Source organism: Euwallacea similis, chromosome 2, assembly GCF_039881205.1.
Source record: "Euwallacea similis isolate ESF13 chromosome 2, ESF131.1, whole genome shotgun sequence".
Taxonomy (NCBI): domain Eukaryota; kingdom Metazoa; phylum Arthropoda; class Insecta; order Coleoptera; family Curculionidae; genus Euwallacea; species Euwallacea similis.
In genome coordinates, this window is record NC_089610.1 from 1,340,675 (window position 1) to 1,353,169 (window position 12,495).

At 34.9% G+C, this 12,495-nt stretch overlaps 2 protein-coding genes across 2 annotated transcripts in view; both read left to right on the top strand.

Annotated features, from left to right (window-relative positions):
• The window catches only part of LOC136419317 (uncharacterized), a 209,836-nt gene that overhangs the window by 119,561 nt on the left and 77,780 nt on the right, over positions 1 to 12,495 (top strand). The gene's annotated exons all lie outside the window — the stretch shown is intronic.
• Positions 1 to 12,495, top strand: part of LOC136419307 (dipeptidase 1-like) — a 105,930-nt gene that overhangs the window by 54,298 nt on the left and 39,137 nt on the right. Inside the window, exon 3 of the mRNA XM_066405539.1 lies at positions 12,258 to 12,399. Within this exon, the coding sequence (XP_066261636.1) occupies positions 12,258 to 12,399 (142 nt within the window). The remainder of the gene's footprint in view (positions 1 to 12,257; positions 12,400 to 12,495) is intronic.

The window sequence follows — 12,495 nt, forward strand, 5'->3', positions numbered from 1 at the left end:
GAGCCTGAACTCGCATAGAATAACCTGGATCTGTTTGTAGCTTTCAACATGCCTTCGTTCTACATTTCACGAACTGTTTCTCGGTTAAAAATTGCGTTCAGTCCTCCTCTGTTATTCTACTGAATTATGAAGGAGCTTCTAGTATACGTTAAATCAGTAGCGTATCAATGCCCTTGAATGTCTAAAAGTTTTACGAATTTAGTTCTTCTATTTAATATTTTTCTTGTTACTGATCCTTACTTGTAAATTTTATTCTGTACGTCCCTGTTTTTACTGGCTTAAAGCGCATATTTATCAAATCTCTCAGAACCCTTGCAGCATTTAACACACAGTACGTTTCACGACACTAGCGATATGAAGGAGTGTACATATGTTTCTGCGCACCTACACTTGTAGCATACAAAGAACGACTAACTAAACGTAGTGGGGATCGGTTGCCGTACTGCATATTTACTGCTATAATCAGACCGAACTCTGCAATGTTGCCGGCTTGCTTTATTAAAAAACAAATTAATGCATATGATTGTCGATATCGTATTTCCAGTTTTTTTTTGAATTTATAAAATTATATTTTCTTCGCTTGCTATCGAAATTTTAGAATAATTTTATCTTCTACGTATTGTTAGAATAGCGAATAATAAATGTAATAAACTAGAAATTTTAAAAGCAAGTCGGCAACATTGCAGAACTTGACCTGGCCGTAGCGGTGTATGCGCGGAAACATACACTGTTTCATATCACTAGTGTAGAGAGACGTACTATACAGGATGTTTCAGAATAGTATGTCATAAATTTAAGGGGCAATTCTATGAGTGATTTTGAGAAAAAAAGTTTATATGAACCTAGGTCCGTTTTCGCTTTCTGTCTGAAATACAGGGTGTTAAACTTTTCTATATTTTTTGTTTTTTCTTTTTAATAAGTCCGGACCTGCATTTAATATTTTTATCAAACTTGGTGGGCGTAAGTTAGGTGTAGAAATATATCTTTTGAAAGAAAAAGGAATTTTTAAATTTAAACAGTGACGCCCCCAAAGCCATGAAAAATATCGCATAATAGCTTCTTGTAACACTATTAGAAATACTCTGGGAATTTTTCAAAGAGTGCGCGATAATATGAGAAAAAGGACTGAGGCATATGTCATTGCAGGCGGAGGACATTTTCAGTAACTTATTTAATTTTTTTTGTCTGAATGGTCATTTTAAATTGCTACAAATTAAGTATTATTATAACTAATTTGATCGTTATTATAACATACAATGTTAACTAATCCGTTTGTTGTTGGAAAACACTCGATGTTACGAAAAAAATTCAAGAGACCATTTTTTTAACAAAAAGAACTAGAATTAAGAAAACGATTTTTGTTTTTTGAAAAAACAACGGCGTATCATATTTTTCACAAAAAATAATCAGGGCCATGGCCTTGGGGACGCCACTATTTAAATTAAAAAATTTGTTTGTCTCTTAAAAGATGTGTTTCTACACCTAACTTACGCCCACCAAGCTTGATAAAAATATTAAATGCAGGTCCGGCCTTATTAAAAAAAAACAAAAATATAGCAAACTTTAAGACCCTGTGTTTCAGGCAGAAAGCGAAAACGGACATAGGTTTATATAACGTTTTTTTCTCAAAATCACTCATAGAATCACCCCTTAAATTTATGACATACTATTCTGAAACACCTTGTATACTAAGTCATTGACGTATGACATTGTTTTTAGACCCAGCGATTTTTAGAAGCTACTTCCATTATTTCCAGACTTTTCGCCCTGTCTCGCAATTCAAAATTATAATACGTTCAGTGCGCCTCTGTTTTTGCTATGCCAATACGATAATTTTTCAAATTACAGAGAGTACTCAGCCAATGTACATTAATCATTAGCATGTCACAGTTTTATGATTCAGAAATTTCTATCTTTCCTTTGATTTTTCTTATGTTGCCAGTTCTTATGCAAAAATTTCGTTTCATCTCGATTGTTCTTCAAACCAGCGATACCTCTACATACAATGTGTTATTGGCGTTTCTGTCTTCATTTACACCGGTGGCGTAGTTTGGATTTCTAAGAGTTTATATCTAAACACACTTCTGAGTTTTACAGATCAATTTACAAAACTATATTTATAAAAATGTTGATATTTTAATATTTCTGAAAATAGTGACGTATTTGATTTCTCAAAACTGCCACTTTCTCGGAGTTTCTATTAATTTTCAAGACTTTTTCCCTAATGTTTTGACTTTTTTATTTCTCTCTCATTTATTTCTAAATTTGATTTTTTCGGTTGTTCCGACAAAATTGGGTTTCTTACGCTCCTATTTTCACTGGCTTCAAATCGATGTTTTTCAAATTAAAGCAAACCCTTATAGCGCCTAATACTAAGTCATAAACATAATAAAAGCGTAAGCGACCCCTGCACTTTCAAAAATTATTTCTTTCATTTATTCCTGTTTTGGACTTTATCTTTTGTCCAGTACGCCTCTGGTATTAATGTACTTAAATGATTTTTTGTAGAGAACAACTTCTACATTATTCAGGAAGCATACTCTATAATTCGTGGGCGTATCACAGTCTTTTAATATTGGTTGGTCCTTACTTGAAGAACATTGTAATCCGTAAGCCCCGGGTTTCAAGGCTTCACATACATTTTGTTCAAATTACCTTCCAGACTATGGCGGATTTAGAGGAAACTGCTCCGTCATATGTCCCTTAAGTCTCTTCCACTCTCATCGAAAAAACATTTTTTCCTAGCACTAAGTGCAGTTAATGAACGTAGGAAAACTAGTCATCCTTTGAGATCATTATTCGCGCAAAACTTTCCACATTAATATAAATTATAAGAATTAGGAACACTTGGTGAGAGCTCCCTTAACTATAGTCCACAACCGGGACTCCACGCAATAAACTATGGATTTAAAACTTGCCTTATTAGGACATTAATGGGAAACTGGGACAAAGTTTTTAACTTCCGCCTACTTGTCTGGTAAGTTCGTTCTTTTGGGGCTTTATGTATGTATGGCCCTATAAATCAACAATAAATTATTTGTTCGCGAAAAAGAATTAAGACCTAAAACCTTCATTGGAAATTTGCATGTCTCCACTACTGTTATCTATTGATTTTCAGAAATCCCTCCTAGGGAAGATAAAAGTTCTGCAATCATTTTTAATTGGCCTCTAAAAATCTCTACAAAAACGAAATCGCCGAATTAAACCTACGGTTTGATTTTATGGAAGGATTCCTCGTAAAACTGGATACTGTTACCCTGTTAGCCACATAATCTCAGCTTACACGTATGCAAACCATTTAACTAGGTTAATGGCTTATTCTTCTTAGTTTTGACTGGATTGTAGACGTAATGTGTCGAAATTTAATACTTTTTCCCAGAGATTGAAAAAATCTTGATATAATGGTGAACGAACAGTTAATAAAAAAAGTGAAATGGAAAAAGCGAATTTAGTGCTTTTTGCATTTCATTTCTTTGCTTTTGGAGTTTTAAAAACGTAATTGCGTTCATGAACGAACATGTTGAACAAATATTGATGACAATTGCTCAATTTCGTAAAATTTTAAATGAAACAAGGAAAAACTGTTAACTCATAGTCAAAAAGTATTTTAATGATCACTCTTTATAGAGCAACGAAGGACAGGAGTTTTCAATTTCCAGTTATTGCAACTCGCTGTCCCAGCTTCATCTACCATAAACTTATGGCAATAATAAATTATGAATGGCCGACATTTTAGCCCAACAATCTAGATAAGTAAACGGGAACTACAGCAGATGTAAATGAAATGCGAGTAATATCTCTATTTGTACACCCTTAGTGGACGTTACCCAAATCCAAAAGCAAAGTTGGTCGGTAGATGTTGGGAATTGGGTCAGCCCCAGGACTTTTTCCCTTAATTAAGTTCTTTGTTACCGATGGCCGTTTATTTTCAGACCTTTGCCGTTTTTGGGATATCCATACAATAAAATATCGTGCCTGGGAAGTCTGAAATATGAGTAACGAAATTGTTACTGGGCAGATTTAATCAATACTATTTGCTTGGGCCTTAAGCATTCGCTAATTTTGGAAACTATCTGAGCTGTGAATGAAACATGAGGAAACATGTTACTCACTTAGATATGCTTCTTAGTAAAAAAAATAGTGTGAGGAAACGCGTCATGTCGATGGAAAAATTCATATTTCCAAGCCTGAGTAGAGAAACAAGTTCAATTGCACCCTTCCTGAGTAATTTAAAACAGCAGCGAAATATACACGTTTTGTGTTATTACCACTGTAATTGTGGGCCATGTAATCGCAAATGTTTGTTAACATGGAACATTTAAATTCGAATCAGTGTGTAACGGAGCCGCAGTTATGTAGAGTTTCAATTGTGAATGTACAAACTGAGTAAATATACACGTAACCAGAGGAATGGGAAAAAAATATCCGAATCTAAATTCAAAATACTGTGGACAAAGCAAACTCAATTTACAGTGGATGTTGGCAATAATTCGTGTCATTTAAAGTACATCTCTGAGAAATTCATGGTCCTAAAGCCCTAAATCATTTTTGGAACTGCGTCTCCATGCATTTGTTTATGGGGTCAACAAATGGAGAATCAAACTTTCAATAACAAATCATACTCTGTTTGAGCAATTTTGTAATAAATTTAAAAGCAAGAGAAATAGTGCGTTAAACTGTTATTAATTAACTCTTCTCATTGCTAATTAATATTTTCCAACATATTGGCCCTCGAAGCAATAAAGTGAACTTCTCATTCGGAGAGTGGTAGTTTTGGTCATGTCCAAAGCGTAATAACAGTTTATTTCCGATATGATTTTATCGTCGTTAATGGTTGACAGTTTCAGAGTTTTTCCGCGATTAACTCTGGCAGCTTGGAATACGGGCTTATATTGGCAATTTATTGTTTGAGTGGATTTGTAGAGGACTTTTTTCTCGTTTCAGTCAAGGAAATTGCCTCTATGTTTTTGGGGGAAATGTTGCAAAGGGATTTGTAAAATGTGTTGGAAGTAATCATAGTAGGGTTAGAACCATTGCGGCCTAGTAGGGAATGAATTGCCGACTCAATTCGGGATAACTCCGAAAATTTCCAAAAAAAAATATCTTAGAAGCGTGATTTTTGACCGTCAGACACATCTATTCGTATAGTTCAATCACGGAAAATCTTAGCTCATTTCGCTACTTTTGATGGATGTTATGAGTAAGAGTAGGGCAACACCGAGAGTCCAAAAAGATTAGTGGGAAAAATTTGAAAATGTACAACTCTGATATCGAGGAATCTAAAAGGTTCGTACTTACCCAAGGTCAGCAACTATATCGTCTCTTAAAACACCAGAAATATGAACCCAATTTGTTAATGTACTTGAAAGTTATAGATAAACGTATTGGGACATCACCAACGGTCCAACGGATTTACTTTAGGTTCAGCAAAGTGAATAAAATTGCAAGTCCGATATTGAAAGGTCCATAAGGTTTATTTTTGGTCAAATCAATCCACATGTGTTGGCTTAAAGCCTTGAAGATATTAACCCAATTCGCCAATGTAGTTGAAAGTTATACGTAAGAGTAGTAGGATATCACCAAAGATCCAACGAGTTTACTTGAGGTTCAACAAAGTGAAAAAAATTGCAGCTCCGATATTGAAGAGTATAAAAGGTGTACTTTTAGTCAAAGCAATTCGTTATGCACTTACTTCATTACCATACTGTACTTTACTTTGATGTTATGAATAAAAGTACTGCGCCATCGTCGAAAGTCCAACGAGTTTACTTGAGGTTCAACAAAGTGAAAAAAATTGCAGCTCCGATATTGAAGAGTATAAAAGGTGTACTTTTAGTCAAAGCAATTCGTTATGCACTTACTTCATTACCATACTGTACTTTACTTTGATGTTATGAATAAAAGTACTGCGCCATCGTCGAAAGTCCAACGAGTTTACTTGAGGTTCAACAAAGTGAAAAAAATTGCAGCTCCGATATTGAAGAGTATAAAAGGTGTACTTTTAGTCAAAGCAATTCGTTATGCACTTACTTCATTACCATACTGTACTTTACTTTGATGTTATGAATAAAAGTACTGCGCCATCGTCGAAAGTCCAACGAGTTTACTTGAGGTTCAGTAAAGTTAAAAAATTTATAAGTTAAATATGTAAGGTCCGAGGAGGTTTCTTTCTGGCTAAAGTAACGAACTATGTGGCACCTTAAAATACTGAATAAACTAACTCAATTCGTTTATTTCTTTGAATGTTATGGAGAAAAGTAGTCGAGAATCGCCGACGGTCCAATAATATTCAACATAGAGTTCTCCAAGAAGAGTCATTCTCAGATATTTTTAATTAAATTGCTGTATGGATTCCCGAGATACCAAAGTAGGTTGGTACTTATCTCCTACACCTTCAGAATTTTTCAAGTTTATTTCAAAGAGCCGTTCATTTTAGGTTTAATCGACTGATGTGGAGCATGTATCGTCCTGGACGAGTCGGGTGGGGCCTCAAAATCTGGGAAATGCACCTTAACTCATGTTCAATACAGAGCACCTTCAAAATTACCAAAATAGGTATCAAAATGTTCTCCAATTTACCATGAATGGCAGACAAGGAACCTCATATTTCCTCTATTGTAACACTAAAACCGCAAGTTCAAAAGTTCAAAGTTCCCTTAAAAACACTCATAAAGATGTAACGACAGCTGGATCCCAACTCTTCAAAGACTCGTAATATGAGTCTTATGCTTTATCCTGGCATCACTGCATTAAAAATTTATTATCCTGAAATTTACGAGTGTGGCCAAAGTTGCGTTATTTCTCACCAGATGTAATGCTCTATGAAATAGTACCTCATGATAAATAGAACAAGTTTCCGAGGTAGTTTTGAAATTACTGAGCGCTTGTTAAAAGTTTATAAAGCAAAACAAAAGGAAATGGAAAAGATAAAGTAAAGTAAACACATCTTAGACTAGCGTTAATTTAAAGTTTGTATCAGGATTGTGTGCTTTGCGGGGTTTATTAATCATTCGCCTCTATATAGCCTAGAGCAAATGCATTTCTATAGGCTTTCAATCATGCAAATGTCGTTGATATTCAATGGAGTATTTGAAACCAGAATCGGTAATGTAATTTATAAACCGCTCTTCAAATTGGCAGTAAGATTTTATGGACGACTTCCATTAAGCTCTTCCACCCCAGCAACTTCCCATAATATAAACTTATTTCCAAGAACGATAAATCCTCCTGACAGCTTCTGGTTGTTTCTCGTCTTGACCTTTATTATCATTCTTAGCTGGTTTGGTTAACACCCGATCCCTTATCAAACAATTATCGGGGACGCCCTGCAGTAAATGCTCAGACCTAACTGTTTCAACCCCAGTTATGGGATCATTTGTTTACGTATCCCAGGAATTTCATTCTGGCTCTTATGGGTGCTGGAATAATTAATCCTCAGGGCGTACTTCTTGTCCGCATTCGATAAAATGAAAAGAGTAATGTCAGCGGGCATTCTTCTATTATCACCGGACAAAGGGCCGAATATCTGAGAGGCACGAGAAGCGGTTTTAAGTCAACACACAAAAAAATGTTGCCGCTTGAGCTACACGAAAAGCAACACAGAGAAAGGGCCTTTTTCATTGTCGCAAAATAACTTCTCCGCCTACGTTCCATGAATAAAGGAAACACATGGATGGACGCTAACGAGGTACTGTGGAGCCCATTATGGGATCTATTATTAAAAGAGACGCTTTGTTATGAGGTTATCGGTCTTGCGTTGCATTTCTCATAAATGTTGTTTATGATGCTTTAATGTGAAGAGAACGCAGCGTGAGTTACAACCACTATAACACAGGTCATAAAACACCGAGAAAATCGAAAAACTTGACAAATAACTAGAAAAAGCAAACAATCAAATGCAACGTTATTTATTATAGAAAGACAAATGTTACATGCTTGATTGACACTTATTGTTCTCAATGTCGACAAAAAGACGAGTAATCACGTCCAATCTGAACAGAAAATCAAAAAACTTCATATTGCAACGTTCACAAAGAGACAATCAATTTTTACATTCTGGATACGCATCTTTGGACCATTGTTGCATTGACATGTTGGTGACGATTTGTTAAGTACGGGCCTGATCAAGCATCGAAATGAAAATCATAACAGGTCGACGAATATTCAGAAAAAGGGATTGGACAGTTTGTTTAGGTTTAGGGACGCTCTTATTAATCCCTACATTACTCTAAAATTAGAAGAGATGGGTATAGGACTTTATGTGGACAAAGTCACCTTGATAAGTGCAAATTCTAAAAATCGCATAATATACAGTATACAGTAGAAGTTTTGCTCCAAACGTGTCGGAAAATCATATGCCGAAATTTTGAAATCATGGAAGATGAAATTGCCCGAAGACTGACTCGACAGCTGTGGGATGTATAGTAGGGAGGTATTCCCTGCAATTTGTAGATTTAAAATATTCAACAATATACTGGGTGCGGCGTGAAAACAACCTGATGTTTTATAAACTAGCAAGCCAGAAAAAAGGGACAAATTCTACGTTTGTTAGGACTCATAATTATACCTATTATCAAACACCTCTGGTCTGCTTAATTCGTCAATACATAGGTCTAAGTTTAGTCTGGCGGTCATCTAAGAGCGTTTAAAGTGATGGCTGATTTTATTTTATTTTGGTTTAGTCTAGCCTATAAGTTTACACCCTTTGTATCAGTAATTGACAAACTTAGGAGAAATTTTAATTATGTCTCCTTTTTCTTTTCCCAAGCTGATCTCTTGAGACAAAAGTTAGTTCAGATTCAAGACACCACACTAAAGGTCTCGAGCTCAGTCTCTAACTCAGTTGACAATTTACTCGATTTTTCAATAATAACCCTTTGTTCCATTAGTATTATGCAGTAAAGTACAATAAACCTCAGTTTAAAAAGTGAAAGTTATTATTTCACGAACAGTGTCTCTGAGACTATAAAACTCAGAATAACCCGCGAGTGAACCATCCAGTTAAACTTAACTGTCAAGAAGGATAAAAAATTGAGTCTTCAAGCCGGAACATGCAGTATTGTTTTTGAAAAAATCGTATTCAACGGAAAATTGTATATTTTGACATTTGGTTAAAATAAAAATCTTAAATCAACGATCTTTTTTCGTCGGTCGCCTATAACAAGCACTCGCATATAACGAACAACAAGCCAAGTCCCTTGAAGGTTCGTTATAGCCGAGTTTTACTATAACAACTTTTAAAAAACTGAAATAAAACTGGGAATGTCATTGTGAGAACTCAACATGTATTTTCTTTAATAATTATTTAACAATTTTTTTAAGGTACTGAAAGAAAACATAATAAAAAATCATACAACAAGGCATTAAGAAATTAATTCAATTTTTAGTTAGTCAAAAAAATAGCAACTGTTACATTTCTCTAGATTTTCTATAACACAAATTTTACGAAATAGAACCAAATTTCATATTTAGTTAATATTTAGTATAGTAACCCTTTTGTTTAATTACAGCTTCACATCTCTTGGGTATTGACAAAATTAATTTATTAATACTGTCTTCACTAATTTGTTCCCAGACGTTTTCTAATTCAAGGAAGGAATCATTTACTTTTTGTCACGAATTTTCGAGTCAACGAACTCCCACATGTTGTCTATGGGATTTAGATCTGGGCTTTGAGACGGCCAAGGCAGAATGGCAATTTTTTCATCTACTAACCATTTCTTGACGTGCTTCGACGAATGCTTGGGATCATTGTGTTGCCAAAAACACGATTCCAGGGGCATTTTTTCACCCATATATGGTAATAGATGTTCTCTTAAAATGTCTCTACATATAAATCTATGCATCTTTCTCACAATTCTTGAAAGAGACCTATTCCATAACCAGAGAAACATCCCCACACCATTACCAATCCGCCGCCACATTTAGCTGTTGGTGCATTGTACTTTTTGTTTAGTCTTTTTTCTACAGGACGTCTAACATGATTTATACCGTCATTTCTGAACAAGTTAAACTTGGATTCGTCAGTAAAAATTACTCTTCTCCGTTGCTCAAGAGTTCACTCGTACTATTTAGCAAAATGTAATCAGGCTTTTACGTTCTTCTTGGATAAAAGTGTTTTTTTTTAGCTGGCCTTCTACTAAATAGTCCTGCATCCACTAATCTTCTTTGCACAGTTCTTGCATTAACACCTTCTACCCCTATTTCTATTATTTGGCCAAGTATTTTAGTTGATGACAGAAATGGATTCTGTTTTGCAATCCTAACAACGAGTGATCTGTTTTTCCGAAGGTAATTTTAGGTCTCCCAGGGATCCAATGATATCTGTACTCTTATATTTTGCAATAATTCAAGAAATTATCGACTTATTTTTGCCCAAACTTGGACTAATTTCAATAGGTTTTTCGCCATTATTGAATCGCTCAATTACAATCTTCCTTAAATCTTCTGAAATTGTTTTAATTCGACTCATTGTTTTAACAACCATTGTACAGGGTGTTCAAATAACAGAGGACGTCGGCTGTGTCTGGGAAACTACTCATTATCGGATATGGAGAAAAAAATATTATCGCTAAATAGGCCATGAGAAATCGCTGGAAAATATTTTTAAGTTCGTAACCATGCCGTTAGGGGGCGTTTTTTACATGACAAATCAATAAAAGACGATTTTTAGTAAAATTTATCTGGAAAATGTATATTTTAAACATTAAATATCAATTTTTGAGACAATATGTCACAACTTTTGTAGGAAGAGTTTTTTGAAACTGAAGGGTGAGGGAAGCTTCTAAGTCAGCTCAAAAAATTCAGTTTTATCGACATTAGCTAAACATAAAACTACATTGTAATACCTCGTTGGAAAGGTCTTTTTGCAAGTTATGACGTGACAATTATCTCACTTCATGTTAATGTGACACAAATAGCGTTAGGGGGCGCAATTTGAAAAATATGGTAATTTTTCAAGTTATTTCAGAAAACTTAAATGGAAGGGTATATCTTTTGTTGCACCATTCGAAAGAGCGTTAATTTCTGCTTAATATAGTCAAAACCCGATGCAAATATCTTTATGTGGTAGTAAATTATTGCAGTTTGAAAAAAGGGTTTTCTTACGCATGAAACAAACCAGCTTCGCTTATGAATCAAGTAGACTATTATTTAAATACGGTTTAATTTAATCTTAATAACTTCAAAAAATAACTAAGATTAAAAGAAGAACATTAAAATAAAAAAATAATTAATTATTTTTAAGATGCTCAAATTGTTTCCCATTATTTTCAATGCACAATCGAAGTCGCTCCTTTGTAGAAAAAATTGCAGTTTGGATTTCTCCTAAGGTGATTGATGTTACGGCATTTCGGATTCTATTTCTCATGTCTTCTTTTGTAGTTGGTCTTCTTTGAAAAACTAAGTCTTTTAACCTACCCCATAAATAAAAGTCCAAACACGTAAGATCTGGCGACCTCGCCGGCCATGGAAATAAACTTCCCCTGCCTATCCACTTCCCGGGAAATGTAACATCCAGAAATTCTCTCACATTAAGAGCAAAATGCGCTGGGCAACCATCGTGCTGAAAATATATTTCCCGTCGTGTTTGAAGATCAATTTCTTCCAATAACACTGGTAACTCATTACGCAAAAACTGCAAATAACCAGTGCCTTTCAATATTTCTTCGAAAAAATAGGGTCCGACAATCTCATGGCCTATTTAGCTATAATATTTTTTTCTCCAGATCCGATAATGAGTAGTTTCCCAGATACAGCCGACGTCCTCCGTTATTTGAACACCCTGTACGATGCAACTAAATCGTTTACAACACTAGATATACCAAATTTTACGACTGAAGTAAAATATAATGTTGAAAGAGTAAAAATTGCTATCTTTTTGATCAGTCAACAATTGAAAAAAAATCATTTAAATTGAATGAAAGAGTAAACATCGGCTATGTTATCAATATCTATTCTAACAAATATAAAGAAATGCTCTGGAAATAGTAAAGGGATGTAAAAAGATTAATTTGTAGAAAGTTGCTACATTTATGGCCAACACTGTACATTTGGTCCCTCATATCTCTTCAAACCACATCCTTCCACCGGACCCAACAACGTTTTCGATGAATACCAAACAAAATTAAGTTCTTAGTAAATAGACTCCTGTTACGCCTGTTTGACAGTTATTACGTTCTTGCCGCGTTAATGAAAATTTCCCCTAGCTGGTATTTTCAAAAAGGCACTTTTTAAAATAAAATTATTCTCCTTTTCAGGATGAACGAATGTTTGCACCTGCCCCGGATGTGACCAGAGGAATGGGGTCAACCATCAACCTATCAAAACCTGAACCACCGGGTTCCCCACCCTATTACAGATCCACCTCAGTGTCCAGTTCAAACTCAGTATCTTCGCGAGGTACGTCACGGTTTTGAGTGTGCCAAAAATCTAATGCCTTAAAGCTGGATCATCGAGTTTAATTCACATCAATTGCATTTTCCCCGAAACAACAGT